Source organism: Sinocyclocheilus grahami, unplaced genomic scaffold (genome assembly GCF_001515645.1).
Source record: "Sinocyclocheilus grahami isolate Dianchi unplaced genomic scaffold, SAMN03320097.WGS_v1.1 scaffold398.1, whole genome shotgun sequence".
Classification (NCBI taxonomy): Eukaryota; Metazoa; Chordata; class Actinopteri; order Cypriniformes; family Cyprinidae; genus Sinocyclocheilus; species Sinocyclocheilus grahami.
Window position 1 is genome coordinate 1 of NW_015505577.1, and position 27,408 is coordinate 27,408.

The 27,408-nt window shown below is 37.0% G+C and overlaps 1 protein-coding gene across 3 annotated transcripts; it reads left to right on the plus strand.

Annotated features, from left to right (window-relative positions):
• Positions 1-289: 289 nt before the first annotated feature.
• Positions 290-26,560, plus strand: LOC107550433 (Niemann-Pick C1 protein-like). Of its 3 annotated transcripts, none has more exons than XM_016231705.1 (25): positions 290-470; positions 10,037-10,168; positions 11,488-11,594; positions 11,822-11,982; positions 12,526-12,693; positions 12,915-13,164; positions 13,389-13,474; positions 14,112-14,479; positions 15,031-15,248; positions 15,596-15,696; positions 16,363-16,465; positions 16,610-16,799; positions 18,451-18,633; positions 18,876-18,990; positions 19,730-19,857; positions 20,493-20,627; positions 20,844-20,933; positions 21,034-21,224; positions 21,377-21,489; positions 21,898-22,027; positions 22,441-22,641; positions 23,892-24,123; positions 24,362-24,475; positions 24,593-24,755; positions 26,110-26,560. In XM_016231705.1, the coding sequence occupies exons 1-25, from the start codon at positions 363-365 to the stop codon at positions 26,187-26,189; spliced, it is 3,867 nt and encodes a 1,288-aa protein (XP_016087191.1). In that variant the 5' UTR covers positions 290-362; the 3' UTR covers positions 26,190-26,560. The 3 variants fall into 3 exon arrangements, with proteins under 3 accessions (XP_016087191.1, XP_016087190.1, XP_016087192.1); XM_016231704.1 differs by having other exon boundaries at positions 21,374-21,489; positions 26,110-26,559; XM_016231706.1 differs by lacking the exon at positions 290-470 and adding an exon at positions 8,641-8,678 and having other exon boundaries at positions 21,374-21,489; positions 26,110-26,559.
• Positions 26,561-27,408: the final 848 nt, after the last annotated feature.

Below are 27,408 nucleotides of genomic sequence, written 5' to 3' on the forward strand. Positions count from 1 at the left end.
TGTACAATACAAACGTTTATGTAAAAAAATAATGTATTTTCAAACAAAAAATAAAAGGTAAAATACCGGTAAGCTAATTATAAAGGAAACGCCGGTATGACAGCTTCTTTACATGCATTTTGACTGCGCTCAGCACCCGTACCGTAAGTGCACAATTACACGCGCAGAACAAAAAATGGTGCGGCTGGCTTGACCGCAGTTATAAACTGTATGCAGTACATGGATAATTGTGCGTGCGTCTATTAATCATTTTGAGTCTAATATCATCCCATATTGACCGACTCTGAATCCCACGCATATCCAGTCAGAGGAAGGCTGGACTGTGTTTGATAACAGGAAATAAGAAAGCTTCACCCCAACAGATGAGAGTTACTCTAGAGAAGAGCTCTGGAGTCAGAGGAGCGATGACTCTACCTGGGAGAAAACTGATTATCTGTCTTTTATGGGCCATCATTTTATTATCACAGTGGGTAAGTGTGGCGATTATTCGGTATTGGGACTGTATCTAAGTTAGTTTAGTGTATGTATCTCTTCGTAGCCTAGCACAAGCTTCATCCAGCCTGACAGTTTTAACAGTTGACAGATCATGTTTGTTCAAATCCCAAAAGCGATTATGTGTATTTTTGAAGTCAAAAGGCTTGGCTTTAAAAGCATGTCATGTATCTTTGTCGTTCTAAAGAGTGTAACAGTCTCTTTTCTACTTGATAAACTACAGTCGAAGGTTATGGAGAGAGGAAATATGATTTGCTACATATCATCTTGTTAGTCTTTGCGGATTGCAGGAGCAGCTTTTAGCAGACTAGAACTGCTGTTGTAGTGTTTTTAAAGGATGAAAGAGTGCTTTCTGTTAAGCTGCTTCGCGTTAGGATGAGTAATGCAAATATGCCTTTTCATTACGACACTGGATGACTCCCGAAACCCTGAGCCACCTGTCTTGGCAGCATTGTTTTGGGCGCGTTCCGAATTTTCGAATTTACTATTTAGGTTTGTGATGGGCAAAAATGCTGTCTAGGTTGGTGGCTCACTAGGTTTTGAGACACAATGCTGATTCACGGCGGTAAAGTTAGTTTGACGTTTGACATTCATTAGACATTTTTTGCCAATTAAAGGGGTCATATGATGCGATTTCAATTTTTAATTTCTCTTTGGAGTGTTACAAGCTCTTGGTGCATAAAGAAAATCTGTAAAGTTGCAAAGACTAAAGTCTCAAATCCAAAGAGATATTCTTTATAAAAGTTAAGAGTCAACCACCCCTACCTAAAGCGGCTCGTTCTAACACGTCCCCACATGTCTACGTCACGATGTGGGAAGATTTGCATAACGCCGCCCAAATGTTCACGCAAAGAAAGAAGGCGTAACTTTTATTCTCGCTGTAGTATTGTTGCCGCCGCCTCCATGCCGTGGAGATGCTGTGTTTCGTTGTGAAAGCGAAACTACTTTGTTTGGCCTTCCAAAAGAAGACAATATCCGCTTCGTCATGCCTGGAGCTGATCCGTACTGGTCGCTGAGGAAATACATCAACTTCGCGCTGTGGATCGCCGGATCGGCTTTCACCATGGACAAAGCGGAGTCCAGCCCGGAGTCGTCACATGTGATTGCCGCAAGGCCGCCGGCCACGCTGTTCTCAAGCCCACCGGCCGTTCCTCACTCTAGGCCGCCGCTGCTCACTCTAGCCCGCCAGAAATCAGGGGTTAAGTTATATTTACAACACTGTTCCAGAACACTTCAACCCAAATATTCAGATGCGTGCAGCACATTTTATGGAGGACTGTTTCCTAATCCTGGTTGAGTCAATGACTGTAAGTACGTTTTTTTATATTTAAAGGATTTGCCACTGATGATTCAAACGCGAGTTTTGGGCAGTGTAGAGTAGCGCTTGTTGTTTGTCAGTTCTCCGATCGCAAATGCAGACATGGTTTTATGTTTACGCGGCGTGTTGCAATGCAACGCGTAAAAAGACCGTATAAATCATTATAATCCGTAATTATGTCCCCACTGGATGCAACAAATGCCTCGTTTATAATGGGTTTTAATGTTTTTGTCTCGTCACTCCATCACAATATGGTAAGGGGCGTAACATTTCCGTCACATGCTTGAGGTATTCAGCCAATCACAATAGCTGAATAGCTGGCCAATCAGAGCACACATCACTTTTCAGACCGATGAGCTTTGTAAAAATCGACGCGTTTCAGAATAACAGTAATGTACAGTATGTGGAAAATGTGTTTTTTAACCTTAAACCGCATAAACACATTTCATTACACCAAATACACAAAATAATGTTCTTTTTAGCAACATCATATGACCCCTTTAAACTCTTTGGGGCTGTTATGTTTTGAGCCCAAACTAATTCAGATAGACATAAATACATGCCCTTTACGTTGCACAAGGCTTAATTTCGGGGGGGGGGGAATGAAAAAAATTTACAATTTAAATTAATTAAACAATTTAACTACGTGACATTATAATATAGAACCAATACTAAAATGTTTCGGAAAAAACATCCCTGTTATTGCACAAAGCTCCGTTTTTGGAATTACCATTTTAAATGTTTTATAATAATTTTACAACTTTTAATGTATGCAATAATATAAATCCATTAAACGACAACACCATTTGATCTAAAGGTATCAAACCAACTGTAAAATATTCAGAATATTATTCCCTATAATGCACAAGGCTTGGTTTTTCAGATTATGCCTTTATTGTTTTTATATACAGTACTGAATCCATATTTTTCAAATGTTTTATATACTGTACCCACTTAAATTAATTAATCTCTGACACTATTTGAGAGAAAGCTACCAAAACAACTAAAATATTCAGAATATTATTCCCTATAATGCACAAGGCTTGGTTTTCAGATTATGCCTTTATTGTTTTTATATACAGTACTGAATCCATATTTTTCAAATGTTTTATATACTGTACCCACTTAAATTAATTAATCTCTGACACTATTTGAGAGAAAGCTACCAAAACAACTAAAATATTCAGAATATTATTCCCTATAATGCACAAGGCTTGGTTTTCCAGATTATGCCTTTATTATTTTTATATATAATAGTGGAACCATATTTTTCATATATTTAATATACTTTACTGACTTAAATTCGTTAAACTGTGACACCATTTCAGATAAAGCTATCAAACTAACTGTAAAAATCTCTAAATATTATTCCCTATAATGCACAAGGTTCGGTTTTCAGATTATTAATTTAAAAAAAAAATTTTGACAGTACTGAACCCAAGCCCGACCCATATATCTTTTAGCCGATATTATCGGCTGATATGAGCCTGTCGCCGATATATTGGTATTGGCCAATATGCTGCCGATATTAATTTTTTTTTTTTACAGAACATATAACGCAGATTAAATGCTTCTGAATGGTGTAATTACTTTGTTTGTCCAGCAGAGCGTGCTCCATTGTTTGCTACTGGACCCAGGTCAGTGTAGTGTAGAGATGCGCGGATGAGCTCAAACTTCACCTGAGTCTGCTGCTTCAAATTATCTGCCCACCACCCACCCGCACCTATATTTGATCGTCACATTACAATGATTCTAATTCTTAGTTTTGCATGATGATATGATGAATGGATGGTTTATTTTTAACAGCAGATTCAGTGACGTTAGAGGCTAGAGCTGATCTGCGCATCACGGTACGCATCTGCGGCACATTAAAGCCTGTGTTACAGCCACTGGAGCTGATCGTGGCCATTCAGTCAATGCTGGTGTTCATACCAGCCGCGCCACGGCCCAGAACTCATGCTTATCACATCACATCACGTGGCACGACAAAATACAATAGAATTCTATTGTATTTTGTCGTGCCACTCACGTCCGGTGTAGAATAGAACCCATTATAATCAGTGATGTTGTCTACACTGGATGCAGTAAACTGATGCCTCGTTCTATTTATGACATGCTGACACAAAGTTCAAAATGATTTTCAACGGTCGCTTTGTCGCGTCCTGTTGCAACGCAGACACGATGTCAGCATAGTTTGTCAGTACAGTCAGTAAAGTAGCAGAAGCAGATTGAAAAGTTAGTATCTTTCTGCAGTCCAATAGACGACAGTGCGGTGGTGGCTTGAGTCTGTTGAATGGTGATTTAACGCTACGTTGTCACCTAGTTAGAGAGACTCAATGCTAAGTAAATAAACAACAATGTCCCCGTCTTTTACTCTCACAATCAGCTTATCATATTTGTTTGCTACATTAGTAGGGCCCTATGACTTCCGCGATGCAGAAAACATGGATGGAATCCAGTCATAAAAACGGAATTTACTGTATAAAGTGGAATTTCATGGAATTTGTATTATTTTTGATGAATAAATAAAAAACAGGTCAGTACATACAGGTGCATCTCAATAAATTAGAATGTCGTGGAAAAGTTCATTTATTTCAGTAATTCAACTCAAATTGTGAAACTCGTGTATTAAATAAATTCAATGCACACAGACTGAAGTGGTTTAAGTCTTTGGTTCTTTTGGCATGGAGACAATCAGCCTTAATTCTTGAGCTTGTTACAGCAGGATGGATTCTGATTGGCTGTCAGTGTTTTATCGTTCATCAGCTGGGAAAAAAATCATTTTGAAAGTGATTCCAACGATATCGTTCCTCTGTATCATTATCGTTATAGTTGTGGTGTGAACTATGCTATTCTTTAATATTGAGAACGATTTTTAGAACTATATCTTTATCTTTATAGTTATCGTGCTTGGTGTGAATGGGCCTTTAGAATATGATTGCGTCCTTCTGTTTTAGTAACCTGAGACAAACAGCACTAGTCTCTGGTAACCAAGTGATCCTAGTCGAGCTTGTCCTATTTCTGACTGCGTAAATATCAATGAATAACTTTAGCTTTCTAGTTGTTTCTCAGTTTGTAAAGCTTTACAGTTTGTGAAACTGCTTTCACTTCTTATCTAAAATACATTTGGTCTGTCAAAATAAGTACTGAAAGACCTGCACTAAAAATAAGCACTTGCTCAGGAAAAACTGAAACTACCCTCAAAGTTTAGACAGAAGATTTGTTTGGACTGCACACTAATTCCTGGACACTGAGCCCAAACAGGTTACAACACAAGGGGGGTATAATCGAGTTTGGTTAGGATATCGAGGAGTAATTTTATATAAATCTGTTCCACATGTTCAGAGGTATTCACTGATATTGGATGCACTGTCCTACTTTTTTCATTTTCTTACAAAATGAAATACTGCCAAAATGATATTGTTAATGTTGCCATGAATATAGCCATTGTTGCTGATATGGCGTTAAAACATAAGTAAATAAATGAAATACCGTCAAATACAACAATGTGTCATTTATTTTAAATGTTGAGAAATTTAGCTTGAATTAAGTAATGAATGAATGGAGACCTAGGCCTGTTGCGATAATTAACCGTCTAATCGCGATTATTTGTCTGAAACAACCGCGATTATTGTGCTTTTTATACGAGACAACGAGGAGTCATACACCAAAAGAAACCAGTTTGCTTTTCATGCGCTGTATAGCCTATACAGGGCTCCAGACTCATTCTTCCCACTGGTACCTCTTTTGCAACTAACTTTCTCAGCTGGTCGCAGGAGCACATGATTTGGTCGCAATATATATATATTTTTTTCTTGCGCTACAGCATGGGAATATTCAATGCATGCTGATGAACTTTTATCATAGTTTATAGTTATATGGAAACGAAAGTGGTTAACATTCAACCCGTTCTTTATCATCAGTAGTATTATTTGTGATTTGAATTTTGTGAATGGGAGTTTCTCTTTTGCGGTGTTAAGCTGCGGGCTTCGGATACTTTCGCTTTCGAATTCGCGATCTTGTTGTCACTGTTTTGCTTACATACATCTGCACACCTTTCATTTTTTTAAGACTAAAACAAAAAATGGATTCATTGTTATTCTTAATTAAAAAGCACAACAACAATCAATCAGTAAGATACAATGACAAACTAGCTTACAAAACGTTTAACAAAAACGAATAAGATGAGGCATACATCACATGCTGTATTATATACCGACTAATAAATTACAGAATGTTTAGCAAACACTGAGGAATCAAATTAATAAATAAAATTAGATTGCCTCCATAGCATGTGTGGTAAACAGCAAAGATAAGTTTTTCAAAAATAAAAACAAAAAGAAAAGTAAAACTAACGGTGACAGTGCTTGCATGTTTTTCACCCCCACAAGAATACCAGCATGTTCACCTTCTCTGGTTTAAGAAGCGGTCTTTAACTTTACTTTAGCCTGAAAACCATCCATCGTTTCCTCAATATGCACGTAATTTTTGCTGCGTGCACCTTCGCGCTCGTGCTGACGCGGCGAGTATACTCTCTAAGCGCTGTTTCGTTATGCTGTGTTAAGTTTCTCATATGCAACAGAAATTGCAGTTTACAATTCTCTTCAAGTTTACAGAAACTCATCTTCCTTCTGCTGCAGCTGGCAGTCATTCTCCGCTCAGTATTCAAACAGCACGTCACGTTCAGTTATGACAGTCAGCACGGTAAAACTCTCTCTCTCCAAGATGATATATTCCCGTTATAATACTTTAAGTTTAAGAAAGGGAAGGAATTATCACAAACAGAAAGATTATTAGAAGCCTTTCTTTTTCTCATGATTTCTATCTTATATTCATGAATGTATTTTGTAAGAATACAAATAGTTAACAGAATAAACATGTTTAAATTGTATAATGTGCACCAAAGATTTTTTTTCAAGATATTGTTTTTGCTGCTAAATTATACAGTCAGCTAGTTTAATTTCATAGCTTATATATTTTTATTCAAATGTAGTTTTCTCTGTAATGAGGAAGTGAGTATTTAGTGAACTGCGTTTAACAAAGGGTTTAAAAGAGTGACCATTAGTTCCACAAACACAGTATTGATATTCTGTAGTGGTGTAGAAAAAAAGTAGCGCTGGTGTTGGATCGGTATTGGCCAATTCTTAGAATTTGGAATACTTTATGTAATCTTACACCGCAAAATAATAACTCAAAAAGATTCAAAGATAACATAATTATTTACTGAACCCTTAAATTAAAGGGGTCATATGATGCGATTTCAAGTTTTCTTTTCTCTTTGGAGTGTTACAAGCTGATTGTGCATAGATAAGATCACTGAAGTTGCAAAGACTAAAGTCTCAAAACCAAAGAGATATTCTTTATCAAAGTTAAGACTGGCAGACTGCGCTTGTCGGAAGGAGGGACTTTGTAGAAAACGAAGCGTTTGAAAGAGGCGGGGCATAGAGGACCTACAATAATGTACAGTATATGAAAAATAATGTGTTTTTTGAACATTAAAGCATGTCAACATATTCTGTTACACCAAAATACTCAAAATAATGGTCTTTAAAAAAGCATCATATGACCCCTTTAATCAATTATATAATGAAAGCCTAAAAACAGACAATTAATCGTGATAATCGGCATAATCGCCAAAGCCCTAAAACAGACAATTAATCGCAATAACCGTGACTATTTTTAGACGATTAATCGTCAGCCAAATTTCATAATCGTGACAGCCCTAGAGACTACAGCATTGTTTCAAATGGATTTTCAGCTCATATTTTCAGTCGATACCAGCTTATTGAGTCATGACAGGACCAAGACCGTGAATATATATAAAACTGCATATTTTTCATCTGTTGAATTGTCAGAACAGTCAGATAGAAAATAAATAACCACAATTTGCATAATGCATGTCTTAATTGTAGTAGTAATTTCTAAAAATTCCAAACAATTAAAAAGAAATGTATGCTGATATATCATTTTAAAATTATTCAAAATTATTTTTATTGATCAATAATTCATAGTGATTAATCAAACTTCTAATCAAATTAAATTAAAATAAAATTATAATGCAGTTTAATAGCTAGGGTGTTTATTTCACGCCTTATCAACACTATTCACTAAAAAATATTTGAAAATACAACATGTAGCCTATGTTATCTCTTAACAAAAGCACTCTTGGATTTCAGAGCACTTTAAAATCAGCCAGACTTTTTCTTCACAACCAAGAGTAATCTCAAAATTGCTACTGATTATTTGACTAATCATCCTGACCGATATTTTGGTCCATTATTACTGGTTAGAAAAGTAAAATAAATTACATTTAGTAGTGACCTGGATTAGAAATATTAGAAACTGTTATTTTAGGATTTGGGTACAATAGAAGAAGAATCATTACTAGAATAAAGGAAAAATCAAATAGTTGCTTTGGAGTTGTGTGTGTTGTTGTAGAGTTTCAGAGATCTTAGGGGATTTCTCATGTGAATGAGCAGGATATTCTTTCTGAATTTCTCAGGTCCAGCATCCTCATAGTTTTCATGTCAATATTTTGCCCTTGTTGCTGTCCAACACAACAAACCAAACAGTAAAAATGATGCTTCAGCTGTCCCAAAGTTTCCTGCCTAAGGGATGTCACAACCCTCAGTCACATGTCCGGTCACACTCTTTTGTTTCCATTTGAGTGAAAAGCTGGACAGTTACTCGGTCTAAATGCTGACCCTTGTCCTTTGTAACGCTTTGTGTACCATTTATCATTTAAAATCAAATTGTTGTTGATCTTAAACACGGTTGATTTCATCAATTGAAAATGGACTTTGGTGGAGACACGGTTCTTCTGAATGCAGCACATATGTCTGTGAATTCTGGTCAGATGACTGCAAAAGTGAGCTGAGGAATGTATACTTCTCTGGTTTCACTGAGACGTATTCTGGATAAGTGACGTGGTAACAGTTTTGAGGGATTTTTATTAGTCCTGGAAGTTAAGTGAAATTTCTTGTGGAGGACAACAAGGTCTGTTCTCTTGAAAGTGACGCCATGATTGATGCTGAAAAAGAGAAGGAAACTGATTTTGAGGAACATTTCATTTTAAACATCAGTGGTGACACATCATGCTGAACAGATGGTCAAAGCAGCATGATGATGATCTGAAAGATTACAGTTGTAATTGTGTTTCTTTTTTTTACCGTAGTTAGGACACATTTGTAAATAACTTGGGTCACTTTTTCAAAACTACACTTTATAAAACAATGACTTAAACACTAACAACAGGTAGCATTAAACAGTGTTATTTCTCAAATGTCTTTACAAAACAAGAACGACAGCTTTCTACTCTTTAGAATTCACTGCTGTATATATATGTTGCATGGTCCGTGTATACGTGTTAAAGGGGTCATATGATGCGATTCCAAGTTTTCCTTTCTCTTTGGAGTATTACAAGCTCTTGGTGCATAAAGAAGATCTGTAAAGTTGCAAAGACTAAAGTCTCAAATCCAAAGAGATATTCTATATAAAAGTTGAGTCAACCACGCCTACCTAAAACGCCTCTTTCTAACACACCCCCACATATCTACCTCACTATGTGGAAATATTAGCATAATGCCGCCCAAATGTTCACGCAAAGAAAGAAGGCGTGGTTTCAGGAACAGCAGTAGTGTTGATGCAGCCTCACAATGCACTGGGTCAGCTGGCCAATCAGAGCAGACTGCGCTTATCAAAGGAGGGGGCTTTGTTGAAAATGACGCGTTTGAGAGAGGCGGGGCATAAAGGACCTACAATAATTTACAGTATTTGAAAAATAATGTGTTTTTTTAACATTAAAGCATGTCAACATATTCTGTTACACCAAATACACAAAATAATGATCTTTAAAATAGCATCATATGACCCCTTTAACACTGTGTAGGTGTTCAGCTACATCTGATTGTTTTCTAGTATTTAGTTTTTATAGATCAGTTAACTGTAGAAATGTAGCAAATTGCAGTCTTATTCAGTTTTGTATTGTATTTTGAACTTTAAAAAGTTTTACAGTTTTGGAAAAAAAACATTAACATGCAAATTGGCCTTTACATAGAGTTTTGGTAGTGTTGTGTCTGAGTGAGAAGAAAAAAAATCATGTAGTTTGAAAGATGTAGTCATATTTTTTGCCAAAGCAATGGAAAATGATCCATAGTTTCCCCACATAGACTGCTGTTGTGCTCACTGTGTAAATAAATCTTCCTAATGTTTCTCATGTCTGCACAGGTGTATGGCCAGCACTGTATCTGGTATGGTGAATGTGGTAATTCCACTAAAGTTCCAGAGAAGAAGTTAAACTGTAATTACACAGGCCCACCTTTTCCGTTACCTGATAAAGAAGGACAGGACCTGCTACAGGTAAGAGAACAGACACCTTAAAGGATTAGTTCACCCAAAAATGAAAATTCTGTCATTAATTACTCACCTTCGTGTTGTTCGAAACCCATAAGACCTTCGTTCATCTTCAGAACACAATTTAAAATATTTTTTATGAAATCTGAGGGCTCTCTGACCCTCCCATAGACGGCAAGGTAACTACCACGATCAACATCCAGAAAAGTACCAAGATGATCGACAAAGTAGTCCGTGTGACATCAATGGTTCAACTGTAAAGTTACAAAGCTACGAGAATACTTTTTGCGCAAAGAAAACAAAAATAACGATTTTATTCCACATTTTTGTCTCTGCTGCATCACTCGCCACCACACACTTGCGTCATGATACTGACGTGAACGCGCGTCCACAAGTGACGCAGTAGAGACGAAAATGTGGAATAAAGTCATTATTTGTGTTTTCTTTGCGCATGGGAGGGTCCGAAAGCCCTCAAATTTAATCAAAAATACCTTAAATTGTGTTCTGAAGATGAATGAAGGGCTTACGGGTTTCGAACAACACGAGGGTGAGTAATCAATGACAGAATTTTCATTTTTGGATGAACTAAACCTTTAAGAACCACTAGTCTGCTGTTCAAGACATTTCATAGTGTTTAGATGAGGGAGTTCACCTAAAAATTTAAATTGTGTCATTATTTATTTACAGTTGTTCCAAATCTGTATGACTTAATTAAAGGCCAAAAACTGAGACTTTTTTTTTTTAATGCAAAAATCCCTTTAACATTGCTTCACTTTGACCTTTGGAAAAGGGATTCTTTCTGTAATCTCACATGTCAATCCTCACAATGACAAATACGCTAGGCTGTAAGAGATCTGAATCAACTTTTGAAGAATACGATATGAGCAGACACTGTTCAGTCATGGGTGATCATTACACTTTGCATTTCCTGTACTTTAAATGTTAGTAACCCGTAAAGCCCTATAGACTACTGTAGGTAACATTTCAGTGGTCTTGTTACCTCCCTTTACATGCACGTACAATGAATTTTTTTTTATCAGGATTGCTTTTTTTTTTTTTTTTTTTTTTTTTTTTTTTTTTTTTTGGTAGACCAATCCAATTATTCTCATATTCATGGTGGTTTTCATTGTACATTTTACAAAATTTGATTAAATAAAGGAGGGTATTTTAAGTATACAGCATGTTTTGTTTAAAATTCTATATTTTCCTGACTCAAATTGACCAGAATCTATTTGCAGTACATTCTATTTTGTTTTTTAACAACTTGTTAATAGAATGATTTCATTGAAAGCTAATTAATTTGTGTGATCTCTCACTGTTTGCAGGAGCTGTGCCCAGGACTGGTCTATGGGGACAACAAAGTTTGTTGTGATACCCAACAGCTCAGGACACTGAAAACAAATATGCAGCTCCCCCTTCAGTGCCTGTCCAGGTATGACTGATATACATCTATAAAGATGCATATAAGTTAGTTGTGTGGCATAAGAACTTTGAACCATTATTGAGTCACGAGCAGGTTATTTATTAAACCAAGTCTCGTTTTCAGTTGAAACCAAATAACATGTACTTGTCTGACACTGGGAGAATCGTCCAGTTCATGGCAGTAATATAATATGCACTTCATAAAAGTTTGAACTTCTTTCTGTTTTTGTGTGTCAGGTGTCCAGCGTGTTTCTTCAACTTCATGACCCTGTTCTGCGAGCTTACCTGCAGTCCCAGACAGAGCGATTTTGTCAGTGCCACAAATTTCTCTACATTTGATAAAAACACAACTAATGTGGACAAGGTGTCCTACTATATCAGCCAGACCTTTGCCAATGGTGAGGAACAGTGATTAGAGAGAAGATCACACATTTTTCAGAACATCAGAGTGTGACTTACTTGGATGCATTTATTAACCCTAGTATTAGTAATAATATCCCTTAATTTTTCTACTAATTTTTTGTTATTATGTTTTCGTTTAATTGATAGGCTTGTTTTTCAGGATATATAATAAATAGGTGGTAATTATTATTATGTATTGTTCTGATTTGTCCAGTGTTAAAAGCAGGTTATATCAGGACTTGCTTCCATTTCAGAGCATTCTTTAGTGACTCTGGATTTCCGTTCCTGCTTGCTGGTGAACTAGTCATAACCAACAACAACGCTCTGGCTTTCAAAAAAATGTTCCCTTACTTACAAAAATACTTAAAAATACTGCTTTTGCTTACACTCTGCTCTACTTGCATATACTGGTCTAGAACACCGTGAACGCAGACAAGTGAAGTTTGAGGACAAATTAGAGGACTGTAACTGTAACTGTTGTATTCAAATACTGTAGGTAACAAATATAACAAAGTAATTTCTTTTATGTCTCTCTGCAGCCATGTATAACGCCTGCAGGGATGTTCAGGCCCCCTCCACCAATCTCAAAGCCCTCAGTCTGCTGTGTGGGAGAGATGCTAGTGAGTGCACTCCCAACAACTGGATCCAGTACATGTTCGATATCAACAATGGCCAAGTCCCCTTCGCTATTGACCCGGATTTCTCAGGTACACACACACAAACGCTTTCAGAATCACAAGACACTTTACTGAGTTTGAAATCATAAAAACTTAAGAATTGTTGCTTGTAACCCATTAATTTTATTGCTTTCAAACTCATATAATGTGACCTAAAAATCTGCTTACATGAAAGCATATAAAGATTCTTGTCATTGGTTTCAGTGCTGAAAATATATGATACGGGTCTTAAAAATATTTGGTCTCCCCAGATGTACCCATCGCAGGCATGACTCCCATGAGCAACGTGACGTTTAACTGTACACAGTCTCTGGATGACGGCTTGGGGCCCTGCTCATGTCAGGACTGCAGTGAAGCGTGTGGCCCCACACCTGTACCCCCCCCAGTCCTTCCACCCTGGACCATCCTCGGCCTGGACGCCATGACCGTCATCATGTGGTGTTCTTATGTAGCCTTCCTCATCCTCTTCTTTGGAGTCGTGCTGGGGGCATGGTGTTACAGGTAACTGACCTAAACATGCACTAACCAATGAAATTCGAGGGAAAGTTCCTCAAAACAATCTGAGACATTGCAGAAGGGTTTTATTTGTGTAGTAAATTGCATAGTGTATCTTACCATAAATGGTTATTCGACCATCAAGGATCAAACATACCATTTCAGTCAGGTTGCTTAAAATTAAGCCAAAGTTCAGCATTTTGTATAATTTTTTCCTTATCTCACTACAGGAGGAGAATGGTCACATCTGAATATGGCCCAATTCTTGATGGCAACCAGCCCCAATCCATAAACTCTGATGGCACAGATTTTGTAGGCAAGTACATTTTTGTCATGTAGTGTGTGTGTGTTTATTTTGATATATATTTACATTTATATATATTTATATATACCATATATATATATTATTATTATTTTTTTTTTTAACTGTCTGTTGGTAGCAGATGAGGGCATCGCATGAGTGTTCTTCATATCATGGTCCCTACGGGTCCCAAAAAAGGGTCTTAAATTCAGTTTTATCAAATTTAATGTCTTAAAATATCCTCAACGCTGTAACAGAAGTCTTAATTATCATTTTAAGACCTCATAGAATTGGAGATGGAAAACGGCACTCTTGCAGTCATAATTACTTTCTTATTTATACTGTTGGTGAATTTTGCTTTTTTTATGTTTATATTTTGATATGCGGTTTGTAAAACTGCTTCTTTTTTTTTGAATGAGCAGCTGGGAGTAATAATGCAAAAAAAAAATTAAATAAGAGTCCCGGCATATTTTGGGCTTGTTTGTAATTAAAAGTCCCATTTTAAGCATTTAATTCAATGTAAACTCTTGCAGTTGCTCCCTGGCTCGGCTATGGACATATGGAATTTTATTTGTGCAAGTCTTGAATTAGATTTTTCAAAAGATTCCCTGGAAACTGTAGTCCTCACTGAATGTCGTCCTTTTTTTCTTAGGTGATGCTACGTGCTGCGAGACATTGGGCGAGCGTTTTGAGAACTGTCTCCGCGTTCTCTTCAGCAGCTGGGGCTCCCTGTGTGTGCGTCACCCCTTAACTGTGATCCTGACCAGCGTGGTGCTGGTGTTGATCTGCTCGGCTGGACTGTCCTATATGAGCATCACAACCAACCCGGTGGAGCTCTGGTCGTCTCCCAGCAGCAGGGCCAGGCAGGAGAAGGACTATTTTGACCAGCACTTCGGACCATTTTTCCGCACCGAGCAGCTCATCATCACCACCCCGTTGAATGCATCAGGTGTTTTTTCACCCTTCTCTGGACCAGACATCCACTTCTCTTCCATTCTGAACATATCACTCCTCCATCAGGCAAGTCAACATAAGCCACACGAGTACTATGTAAGGGTAGCGTGCAGTTCCATTGATGATGGTGAATATTACCCACTGCTCCGGGTGTGTGTTCACGGTGTGTGTGTGTGTGTGTGTGTGTTTTTTCACTACTCACTGCTGTGTGTGTGCACTTGGATGGGTTAAATGCAGAGCACAAATTCCGAGTATGGGACACCATACTTGACCACACGTCACGCCCTTTCTTTTCCTTCCTTTCCTATTAGGAAATATCTGACCGCTCAATGCCAGGATTAACCAGTCAGAATCAAGTATTCCAGAGAGACATCTAATTTCTAACATCTAACTTTTTATAAATGTCACTTGCTTTGATGTTAAATGCAATGACATTCAAACTTTTTAACTGTCCTAATACTTTTGAATACAGTATGAAAGATTTTTTTTAACAATGACTAGTCCATTAGGTCAACTAGTTTTTAATTTGTTGTTTTATTGTTAATATTTTTAGTGTTTTAATCATTTGATCGATCCTCCATGCACCATATTCAACTCTTGCTCTGTTGTCCATGTAGGTGTTGGATCTCCAGACAGAAATTGCAACGCTAACAGCTGAATATAAGGGGGAGACGGTTACTTTTAAAGACATCTGTATTTCTCCTCTGGCTCCTTACAATGACAATTGTACCATCCTAAGTTTGTTAAACTACTACCAGAACAGCCATGAAGTCCTGGATCATAAGGATGCTGTGGTCAACTCTGACTATCACACTCATTTTTTATATTGTGTCAGGTGAGCTCTACTGTAGCAGCACCCTGATTCCCTGCAGAAAAATACAGTTTAGGCTTAAATCAAAAAATATATAGATTGCTAATGTGTTTTATGTTGTAGAATAAAATGTGAAAATATCTTGACTTTAATTCAGGCATTTAACCAAAAACTCATTCAAAAAAAACCTACTGACTTTAGGAATTTGTTAAAAAAATGTTTCCTCCTTTCCAGTTTTTGGACTACAAAAATGTCACCCCTGCAACACTCTATTATCGTTCATGTTGCATTTGTTCAACTTTGTAAATTAAACTGAATAAACTCATAACTTTCCTTGATTCACTGTTTCTTATCTTTTGCTTTTGTATTAGTTCTCCCACGGCCCTGGACGACACAAGCGAGTCACATGACCCCTGCATGGGTACATTTGGAGGACCAGTTTTCCCTTGGCTTGCTCTTGGGGGATATGAGGGTGAGTTTGACTAAAATAAACATAAAATACAAAAGAACAAAGACGTCATTGTGATCTCATTTTGGTAGCATTTCCTACCTTTTGAAAATTGAGGGTCAAGTTTGTTTGGTGTTTTTTTTTGTTTTGTTTTGTTTTGTTTTAATCAGAAATACTGGGGGAAAATAAGCATAATATTGTGAAATATTACAATTTAAAGTAACTTTTTTTCTATTGTAATACATTTTCAAATGTAATTTGTTCCTGTGATGATGACAAAGCTGAAGTTTCAGCATTTTCTAACATATATTGTAAATATAAATTGAAAGAAAATGAAAAACACGTTAAAACAAATACATAAGTCAAATCTGCTCTACTAGCCCTTTTATTAGCAATTTTAACACAAAACTCTAATTGGGGCGGTGCTTTTGGAGAAACATTCTTATCGGCTGTATTACCAATGAATGCTGTTTTTATTCTGTCTTAACATGTTTTTGTAATTTTCTTAATTTGCTTTTCTTTACTATTTGGCACAAATCATATCTAATATGTTTAATAGGCTAATCGATAAAAGTGTTTAAGATACTCTTTCTTTTAGCTTTTGTAAATGTTTTTTTTTTCATTGCAACTTTATATATAACTTTTATTTGTCTTTGTTCGTTTTTTCTGTTATTCCTCTTTCATATATAGGCACTGCCTACAACAACGCCACAGCTCTAGTGATCACCTTTCCTGTCCACAACTATCTGAATGACACGGACAAACTAGGCAAAGCTTTGGCATGGGAGAAAGTGTAAGTTTGATTAAATGATCTGATTAGTGTATCTTATGGGTGAATATTTTATGAAAAGATTATAAAAAAAAGAATGCTTTCATCTAGAATGGTATCTCTTATGTGGTCATATACTGTATATTCAGGATACCCATACCTCCACAGGTTTGTCAACTTCGTGAAGAACTATGACAACCCCAACCTGACCATCGCATTCAGCTCCGAACGCAGCATTGAAGATGAGATCGACCGCGAGAGCAACAGTGATATCACCACCATCGTGATCAGCTACGTCATCATGTTTGTCTACATCTCGCTGGCTCTGGGACACATTAACAGCTTCTGGACCCTGCTGGTAAGGGTATCTCTATTCTAAATGTGACCTTTTTGAAATGTTTGTTTGGTAATGGTGCAAAAAGAAGAGTATGATTAGGGGTGGGAATCACAAGAGGCCCCCATGAGACGATATTATCACGATACTTGTGTCACAATACAATATTATTGCTTTTTTAAATATATTGCGGTATTCTGTGATTTATATTGCAATTTATTACCTTTTTCCAACTTCAAATTATGTCCCCAAACGAAAACTTTGGCAACACCTGTTTTAACTAAAAAGAAACATTTCTCAATTTGTTAATCTCACTTCAATTTTATTGTTGCAGTGCAAAATGGGATTGGCAAGCAGAAAAACTGACTAACACTTTCATGAAAACCTGTCATAAATGTTGTATGCACCTGGCAAACTCAACTATTTGTATTACAGTCTAGTCTAGTCAACCTTAATTAAATGTAAACAGGTATGCACTGCTGTGCTACTACAAGTATTTTGAACAATGCAACTTGAACTTGTACAAAAAACTGTGCAGATCCTTCAGCAATTGGGGCATTTGAAAGTAAATTACTGTTTAATTTAAAATAAATAAAACATAGTTTTACATTAAAATAAAAATGTTACATTTAAATTAAACATAACATGTACTCAATGTGTAAACAATGTGCTACAACAGGTATACTATGCACTTGGTCTTAGTATTTTTACTTTCATTCATTCCATGTAGTTCCAAGCCAGTTCTATATCACCGTTCACACACACACACACACACGCACCACTCGCACATAAACACAGTGAGAAGGGAGAGAGGTCGGAGATTGCAGATCGCACTGCGCACACACAGAAACTTATTGTCGGTGCTGCCCCGCGACTTTTATTAATAAAATAACAGATACTGTTATTATATTAATATAATAAAAGAACAGTCATTTTTACCCTTCTGGTTAAATATTCCCCCACCCCTAGTATGGATATTGCTTAACTCAAATGAATATACTATAAACCTTCTAAAAATACACTTACAGTATACACTTTTTAATCTTCTGATGCTGGCATTAATATAAAAGGTTTAGTAGATGTCCCTTAGCCATTACTTTGGCTTATACTGGCACATACTGTAACGAATTATGTATTATGATCTTAATATAGTATGTGCTTTCTGCCATCTGTTTCCTTCTCCTTTTTTTTCCCTGTTAGCCCTCACTTTCAGTGCAAATTTTTCCATGCTTAAGCGCAAACCCCTTCCCGCATCTACACTTAGGGTAAGGTTAGAGTTTATGTTCGGGCTTAGTATTTCTTTCAGCATTGTGTAGGCTGTCAGCATCGTGATTAACCAAAGAAATCATTAAAGTCAGTAAAAAAAAAATCATGTGAAGAACAAAAGTGCTACATGTTTAAAAACCTGAAGAACTGTTTTGCTATTTTGACACACCTTATTGAATCAGGAAGTTTGGATAAGGCATACCAAAGAGTTTGTCCTGTTTTTAAAAAGAAGATTTGCTACTTGTCGTTGATGGTCGGGGGCAGCAGGCCTTTATGTTTTAGGGGGAGGGACTAGAGTGTGTTCCCCTGGAAACAAGTCATCAATATATACTTGTAGTCAATTTTCCTGCCATTAGGCTGAGCTTGCATATCCTCATTATTTTAAATGCTGCATTTGTACGTTTCGCAGGTGGACTCTAAGATCTCTCTGGGTATCGCCGGTATCCTGATCGTGTTGAGTTCAGTCGCATGTTCGCTGGGTATCTTCAGCTACATCGGCATCCCCCTCACACTCATCGTCATTGAGGTCATTCCCTTCCTCGTGCTGGCCGTGGGTGTGGACAACATCTTCATCATTGTACAAACCTACCAGGTGCGTGGTGTTGTCTTTACACAGTTTATGCCCTGAGAGCAGATTCTGCTCAAACATGACACTGTTATTGTTGATTGTTCATGTCAACTGACTTGGCCCACTAAAATAGCTCAGACGAGCACCTTTTAGTTCCTGTTTTTAAATATTAATTTTGTTTTCACTTCAGGGTTTTTAGGATTGTTGATGGGTAGGATTGTTTGCTTTCACAAAACTGCCGAATAATAAATTTTTCTTTTCTTCAGAGAGATGAGCGAATGCCTGAGGAGGAGCTTCATCGGCAGATTGGACGTATCCTCGGAGAGGTGGCTCCCAGCATGTTCCTCTCTTCATTCTCTGAGACAGTTGCTTTCTTTTTAGGTATGTCAACCTTAGTCCAGTAAATTAACTCTTATATTTCTAACAAATGGTAGATGAAATGGAATGAATGCCTCTGCAGTAAGTTATAAACCATTAATATAAATCCTAGTATTATAAAGTGTTTTTTTTATAATTATTTCAAATCTAAGTATGGTCAAGTTGTTTTTACTAGGTGCCTTTTTTTATCAAGATTTACACATTTTATTAAAAGGTGAAGAACCACCATCATGCTTTCCTTGTCAAACTCTTATGACTGTTAAACATTTTACTGGATTGCACAGTTTTTACTCGGAGATGTGTGATGCATTTAAACTTTTTTTTATTATTATTATTTTTTTTTAATCATTCACTTTGTTCTCTCCATGAAGCTTAGCTGTTGACATGGTGTTAAAAATAATAAATAAATAAATAATTTATTTATACATAACTAATTTATATATATATATATATATATATATTATTTTTTTTTTTTCATGTTTTCTTTTATTATTATTATTATTATTATCCCTAGGGATAGGGATAATAATAATATCCCTAGGGATAGGGATGCGTTTTAAATGCTTTCATGTGGAAGTATCGGTATAAAATAGATAAATATATAAAATAGAATATGATACTGGAGTGCAATATCAGGCCAAAAAAAAAAGGAGCTCTCATAAAGTGAGACCTACCATAGATCGTTTGATTCTTATTTCCCTTTCCAGATGACAATAGTTTTCATATTTACATATGTCTCCAGGTGCTCTATCTAGCATGCCTGCAGTGAGGACGTTCTCTCTATTCGCTGGTCTGGCCGTCTTTATTGACTTCCTCCTGCAGATCACCTGCTTTGTGTCTCTTCTGGGCCTGGACATCAGGAGACAAGAGGTGAGAGGTCAAAGGTCACACCAGCACTACCTGCAGGAGATTATAGAATTAGAGGAACTGAAAAAAGTGAGATATGAAGAGGGTTAAATGATCATGCACGGCAACCTACTTTTAATAAGTAAACTGAGAACTTGGCATGTTTAGCTTTTAATACACTTAAAACAGTGATTACCAACTGTAGTTTTATTAAGCAGCATTTTTGTATCAATATGTAATGATTTGAGATGCTTAAAGGGGTCATATGATGCTTTTTTAAAGATCATTATTTTGTGTATTTGGTGTAACAGAATATGTTGACATGATTTAATGTTCAAAAAACACATTATTTTTCAAATGCTGTACATTATTGTAGGTCCTCTATGCCCTGCCTCTCTCAAATGCTTAGTTTTCTACAAAGTCCCTCCTTCCGACAAGCGCAGTCCGCTCTGATTGGCCAGCTGACCCAGTGCATTGTGATTTGGCTGAACACCGCAAGCACTTGTCGGAAATGTAACGCCCCTTACCATAATCGCGAGCTTCATCTTTCAAAATAAATGTAAAGACAGTAAATAATGTCATTAGTTTTACCATGTGGCTTAAGTTCTTTTTTTTCTTTCTTCCTTCACTCCCTCCCTCCTTCTTTCCTTCCTTCCCAGGCAAATCGTCCAGATATATTATGCTGTTTGAAATTGTCTGATGGACAGCAGGAAAAATCAGAAGGTTGTCTGTTCCGCTTTTTTAAGAAGATATACGCTCCTTTCATCTTGAAAGATTGGGTGCGCCCCCTGGTGGTAAGTGTAAAGAGAAAAAAAACGAAACAGAAAAAGTATTTATCTCATTTTTTTTTAAATACCACTTGAATGCATTATAAATAAATATTATAATATAAAGTAAATAATTAAACAAAATAAATCAATTATTGTGATGCTACTGCTACGGTATACCATTTTAGCTACATAAACATGGAAATGATGTACAAATAGGCTTTTTCATAACTTCATCTGCAGGTTGCTGTGTTTGTGGGAATGCTGTCATTTAGCGTAGCTGTTGTTAATAAAGTGGAGATTGGACTTGATCAGAGATTGGCCATGCCTGATGTGCGTATATACCTATTCACACCTTTCACACACATTTGCATTCTAAAGAATCTGAAAGGGGTCATTGTATACATAAATCTTTACTGTGTCCTTATCACAGGACTCCTATGTGCTGGATTATTTTGGGAATCTGAGTGAGTACCTGCACACTGGTCCGCCAGTTTACTTTGTGGTAGAGGACGGACATGACTACAAAACACCTGAGGGTCAGAATGCGGTGTGTGGCGGAGTGGGCTGCAACAGCAACTCTCTAGTCCAGCAAATTTATACCGCATCTCTCTTGAATAATTAGTGAGTGTCACTTTTTGACACATTTTCTGTGAGGAAAATGATTTACTGTGAGAAATTCCCAGAAAAGTTGGTGACTTTACCCACCTGCTTTCAGTTTTTGAATAACTTCTGTCAGATCAATATAGCAATATTTTGTGTTGTAATTTTAGTAGTAAGATCAGCAACGTTCCATCGTCCTGGCTGGATGACTACTTTGACTGGGTGAAGCCACAGTCCTCCTGCTGCAGATATTATAACAGCACCGGAGCGTTCTGCAATGCTTCAGGTAAACCATTATCCACCAAATCAACAGAGCCACTGCCCCAGAGGACTTTTATCCAGGGTGCTGTTTGTTTTGGTGGTTGTTTGAAATTTTGACTTCAGTTGCCACTGTGAAGATCACACTATTCTTGGGTCTTTGAACCTACTTTTTGCAAATATAATTGAATGGAAATTGTGTCATGATGTCTTGATTTTTTAAAAGGGAAAGTTTACTCAAAAATGAAAATTCACCCACAATTCCAAACCTGTTTGACTTTTCTAAAACACAAAAGGTGATGACAGAATTTGTATTTTGGGGTGAACTATTGTTTTGAAGCCTTATATTCTGTATCTTGTTTTTTTGTTGTCGTTGTTGTGTGTGTGTGTGTGTTTTTTATTTTATTTTTATGATTACGATGTTTTCTTTCATCAGTGGTGGATAAGACTTGTGTTCCCTGCAGACCTATGACCCCTAGTGGGAAACAGAGGCCTAATGGTACTGAGTTCATGCGCTTCCTCCCCATGTTTCTCTCAGACAACCCAACCATCAAGTGTGGAAAAGGGTAAGTTTAAATATTTTCCATTGATCAGATTTCCCATACAACTCCGGTATCCCGTACCTGTCCACCATTCATTTAGTCATCCATTTTGTCTGATTTGTATTTTATGCAAGAATTCCAAGCATTTGCCAAAATTGCAATCTCTGATTCAATGCAATTTTCAGGATTCAGGGTACACAGGGTTTTACCAGTATGCCAGAAACACCTATGTTGAGTACGAGTTGGGTACAATGACCAAATCGTTTGAGCGTTTGGTAGCAGTAAACTACATTTTTTATTTTTTGAAAGGTTAACATTAATTCAGATATCACTTAGCATTTCAAGTGAATAATTTAATCCACTTAAAGTGAGTTGAGCTCACAAAAAAGTTTATAAATCTCTGTTTTGACTAATGGCTCCTTTTCTTTCCCGCGCAGTGGTCATGCTGCATACAGGACTGCTGTGGATCTCAAAGAGAACAACACTGACGTAGGCGCCACCTACTTCATGAGCTATCACACGATCTTAAAAACTTCATCTGACTTCATTGTCGCCTTGAAGATGGCGCGAGAGCTTACCGACAACATCACACAGGCCATCGGACCACATAACAAGACTTACAGTGTCTTCCCTTACAGGTTTAAAGTTTTAAATTAAACTACCTCTAGAGCAGGGCTGCCAAAACTCGGTCCTGGAAGGCCAGTGTCCTGAAGAGTTTAGCTTCAACCCCAATTAAACACACCTGAACCAGCTAATCAAGCTCTTACTAGGCATACTAGAAACTTAAAGGCTGGTGTGTTGAGGCAAGTTGGAGCTAAACTCTGCAGGACACCGGCCTCCAGGACCGAGTTTGTGTAGCCCTGCTCTAGAAGGTTATTTTATTACATAATTTTAATAGTAATTGTGGAAATACAAAAAATATAGTAGTTGTAGTATTTTATATAAGTAAATACTATGGTTGTCAGCTCGACACATTGATTCCAGACAGTGAAGTTTTGAAAATAAGTAACGGTTATCTTTGCATATCCTCATTATTAAGTCACATGTATGGGAATTTGTGGTAATACTAAATGTTTGTTTTTTAATAAATACATACATTCCAGTTCTTCTTCTCCTTAGCCCAGGTAAGACACCTCTGACGTTGTCTGTGGTTCAGGAGTGACTTAACAAGAAGAATACGACAACTGTAGCCAAATTCCTTGACACGTCTGTGTGTGGTGGCTCTTGATGCCTTGACCCCAGCCTCAGTCCATTCCTTGTGAAGTTCACTCAAATTCTTGAATCGATTTTGCTTGACAATCCTCATAAGGCTGCGGTTCTCTCGGTTGGTTGTGCATCTTTTTCTTCCACACTTTTTCCTTCCACTCAACTTTCTGTTAACATGCTTAGATACAGCACTCTGTGAACAGCCAGCTTCTTTGGCAATGAATGTTTGTGGCTTACCCTCCTTGTGAAGGGTGTCAATGATTGTCTTCTGGACAACTGTCAGATCAGCAGTCTTCCCCATGATTGTGTAGCCTAGTGAACCAAACTGAGAGACCATTTTGAAGGCTCAGGAAACCTTTGCAGGTGTTTTGAGTTGATTAGCTGATTGGCATGTCACCATATTCTAATTTGTTGAGAGTGAATTGGTGGGTTTTTGTTAAATGTGAGCCAAAATCATCACAATTAAAAGAAACAAAGACTTAAACTACTTCAGTCTGTGTGCATTGAATTTATTTAATACACGAGTTTCACAATTTGAGTTGAATTACTGAAATAAATTAACTTTTCCACGACATTCTAATTTATTGAGATGCACCTGTACATACTAGAATTGTCAGTAATCAGTAATTAACAATCGCCATGGCCCCTGACCTGTTTGTTCCTTTTTTCCCCCCACGGACAGTATATTCTACGTCTTCTATGAACAGTATCTCACGATCGTCTATGACACGGCTTTTAACCTTGGTGTGTCATTGGCGGCCATCTTTGTGGTGTCTACGGTGCTTTTGGGCTTTGAGCTGTGGTCAGCAATACTGGTGTCCTTCACCATTGCCATGATCCTGGTCAACATGTTTGGAGTCATGTGGCTGTGGGATATCAGCCTCAACGCGGTCTCGTTGGTCAACCTTGTCATGGTGAGTTAAAAAGAAATGGTGTTTGATGGAATTGGTAATACAGGATTTATGAAGTTTTGTGACGAACCTGCAATAATGCATAATATTTGTTACTGAAGCACTTTATTTGCAGTGTTTGCTAACACCATTTACCGTAATGCAGTTTCCTTTGCTTTGGTTTTCAACGGCTACCAACCAAAATCTGCATACGTAATTATTTATCAAGACCTGTTTGGCCTGTTGTGTTTTTTTTATGCAGTGTTGTGGCATATCGGTGGAGTTCTGCAGTCATATTGTGAGGGCTTTCTCTGTCAGTACCAGGAGCTCGAGGGTTGAGCGGGCAGAGGAGGCGCTGGCACACATGGGCAGCTCTGTGAGTAATGTTCGCTACTGCTGTATAAATGTGACGTACACAAACATATTCTTGTTATTAACCTACATAATATGGGCATGATAAATCACCTTCTAACATGCTGATCTGACTCCGCAGGTGTTCAGTGGCATCACCCTGACTAAATTTGGTGGGATCCTGATTCTCGCCCTGTCCAAATCCCAGATCTTCCAGATTTTCTACTTCCGCATGTATCTCTCAATAGTCCTGCTAGGAGCCGCTCACGGCCTCATCTTTCTGCCTGTATTACTCAGTTATGCAGGTAAATCACAATGTTCTAACATTCACAATTTTTTGTGTCGTTCACCTAAAATTGAGAATTTGTGGATGAAGCACCAAAAAAAAACTATTGCAACTTTATTTTTAAGGAATACATAATTTTTCGTCCTGGTTTTAATTTTAACCGTAAACCACTTTGTTTTAATTATTTAATTACATATAACAATAATTTTTAATATTTTATGCCTTCATTTGATTACCACCGTTTTTGAAAATAAATTCGCATTAAATCATAAATCCTGAAAAAATTAAAATAAAACAGACATCACAATTTCTGAAAAAATAAAACATTTATTATTATTTTAAACAATTTTCAATAAAGTATTAAATTGTTAGTTTTATTTATTCAATTGATTAGACAAATATAAAAATGTAATTAAACCATTAAAACTCAATTCAGACATATTAAAATGGGGGGGAAAATGAATTTGGGTAAAGTAGAATTTGGGAGGGGGGGGGGTTAAACTGTTTTCGTAGGGCTCTAAAAACTTAATGTAGTTGATTTTTAATAAATCCCAAGTTCTATCATGAAACTCTAGATGGCGTAGGCTGATGGGTCCTTAATGCAAACTGAAGATATTCACAGCTTTAACTACTCAGCACAAGCTGATTTGTACATGTTGTACACTAGAGCAGTTCTCAGCGCACTTTGAGTTCCTCTGAAAGCCTCCACCTCCCCCAGCTCCACCTGTATAGACCTGCTACGGGTTATTATGTATGCTATTCGTGCAGCAGCAGTACGTCTTAAATACTCACAGCAGTGTATCAGTGTATTTATTGGCAGTAGCAAGTTCCTGTACTTGCTTTGCAGCAGCAGCAGCAATAATCTACAACCGCAATGACCAACAGCAGCAGCAGCGTAGCAGATCTATTCCACCAAGACCAAATACTTTAACATTGTCATATCCATTGCCATGCTAAAATCTACCAAGAGTTGTCATAATAGAAATCGATGTTACTTCTTTAAGTTTGATGATTTCAATTAATTAGCCATGGATTTTGATTACTAAAATTTTATTTAACCATTAAAACAAAATACAGGAAAGGGTTAGGGTTAGGGTTCGTAACAGGTTAGGGTTAGGGACAGATATAGAGGAGATTAATCTGTTTTGTGGAAGCATCACTGAAAGCATAACAATTCTCTGTGACCACAAAACCACATCAAGAACCCTTCTAGTTAGGGTTAGGCTAACCCTAATCCAGAAAAGTTCAAATGGACAAAGCGTATTCTAAACCAAATTACTGGATTGTGCAAAAAAAGGAATAAAACAATATCAACATTATTTTGATTTCACAAAAGAAGTTCTTAAAGGCTCTCCCTTTCTTTCTTTTCACAGGCCCATCTGTAAATAAAGCCAAAGTCATGGCTGCTCACAAAAGGTTTGTGGGTATGGACAGCGAGCAACTTGTCTACTAACAGCTCTGTGACGCTGAACAGTAGTGTACAGCACCAGTTTTTCATTCCCATGTTACATGCTTCGAAACGCACTTCAACAGACTTAACTCACGACCCCCTTTAGGTGTACAGAAGGCCTTTTTCACTGTTTCTTTTTCTTTCAACATCCACCAAAAAAAATCTTGAATTATTACTATTATTATTATTATTTTTAGCCTACTATTCATTCATTCATTTGGTCTTATCTGATCTGCTCAAGGGCTCTTACGTTTACATAGGTTACTTTTATCCAGAGAAAACTGCACTGCATTTAACATACAGGCCTACATTTTTCGATCGATCCCATGATTCTGATGAGCAACATTTTACACATTTCTTTAATAAAAGTTTATAAATAATCAAAATATAAACAAAGAAGGTTTTTTGTTGTTGTTGTTTAGAATTTTAAATGAGCTCAAAATATTATTATCAAGTAACTACATAAATCGCTCACCCTTTTATTAACTATACATAAGGGAGTGGAAACGGCAAGTGAATACATGAATCAGGGATCCTCTGCAGCCATCTACTGGTCATAGTGGTAATGTCATGTCATGTTCATTTGATAAGTGTTTGTTTTCAACTAGGTAGCAGTAATCTTCTGCTTAATGAATAAATAAATATGCAGATCTTCTTTAATGTGAATTTTACATCATGTTTACATTTTGTGTAAATATATACAAAAATATGCATAATTTTGAAAAAAAAGGACATAAATCTTTTATGTTTTATATCTGCTTAAGGGAAAAAAGATGTCCAAACCTACTTGGCCCGACGTGAAAAAATAATTGCCCCCTCCTGTTAAATCATGAAAGAACTGTGATTAACCACATTATTTTAGAAAGCTGAGTTAAATTTCACTTGCCACACCCAGGCCTGATTACTGCCAGACCTGCTGAATCAAGAAATCACTTAAATAGAACCTGTCTGACAAAGTGAAGCATGCTTAAAAAGCAACACACCATCCCGCAATCTAAAGAAATTCAAGAACAGATGAGAATCAAAATAGTTGACATTTATCAGTCTGGAAAGGATTATAACGCCATTTCAAAGGCTTTGGGACTCCACGGTTAGAGCCATTATCCACAAATTGAGAAAACTTGGAACAATGGTGAACCTTCCCAGGAGTTGCCGGCCAACCAAAATTACTCCAAGAGCACAACGACGACTCATCCAAGAGGTCATAAAAGAACCCAGAACA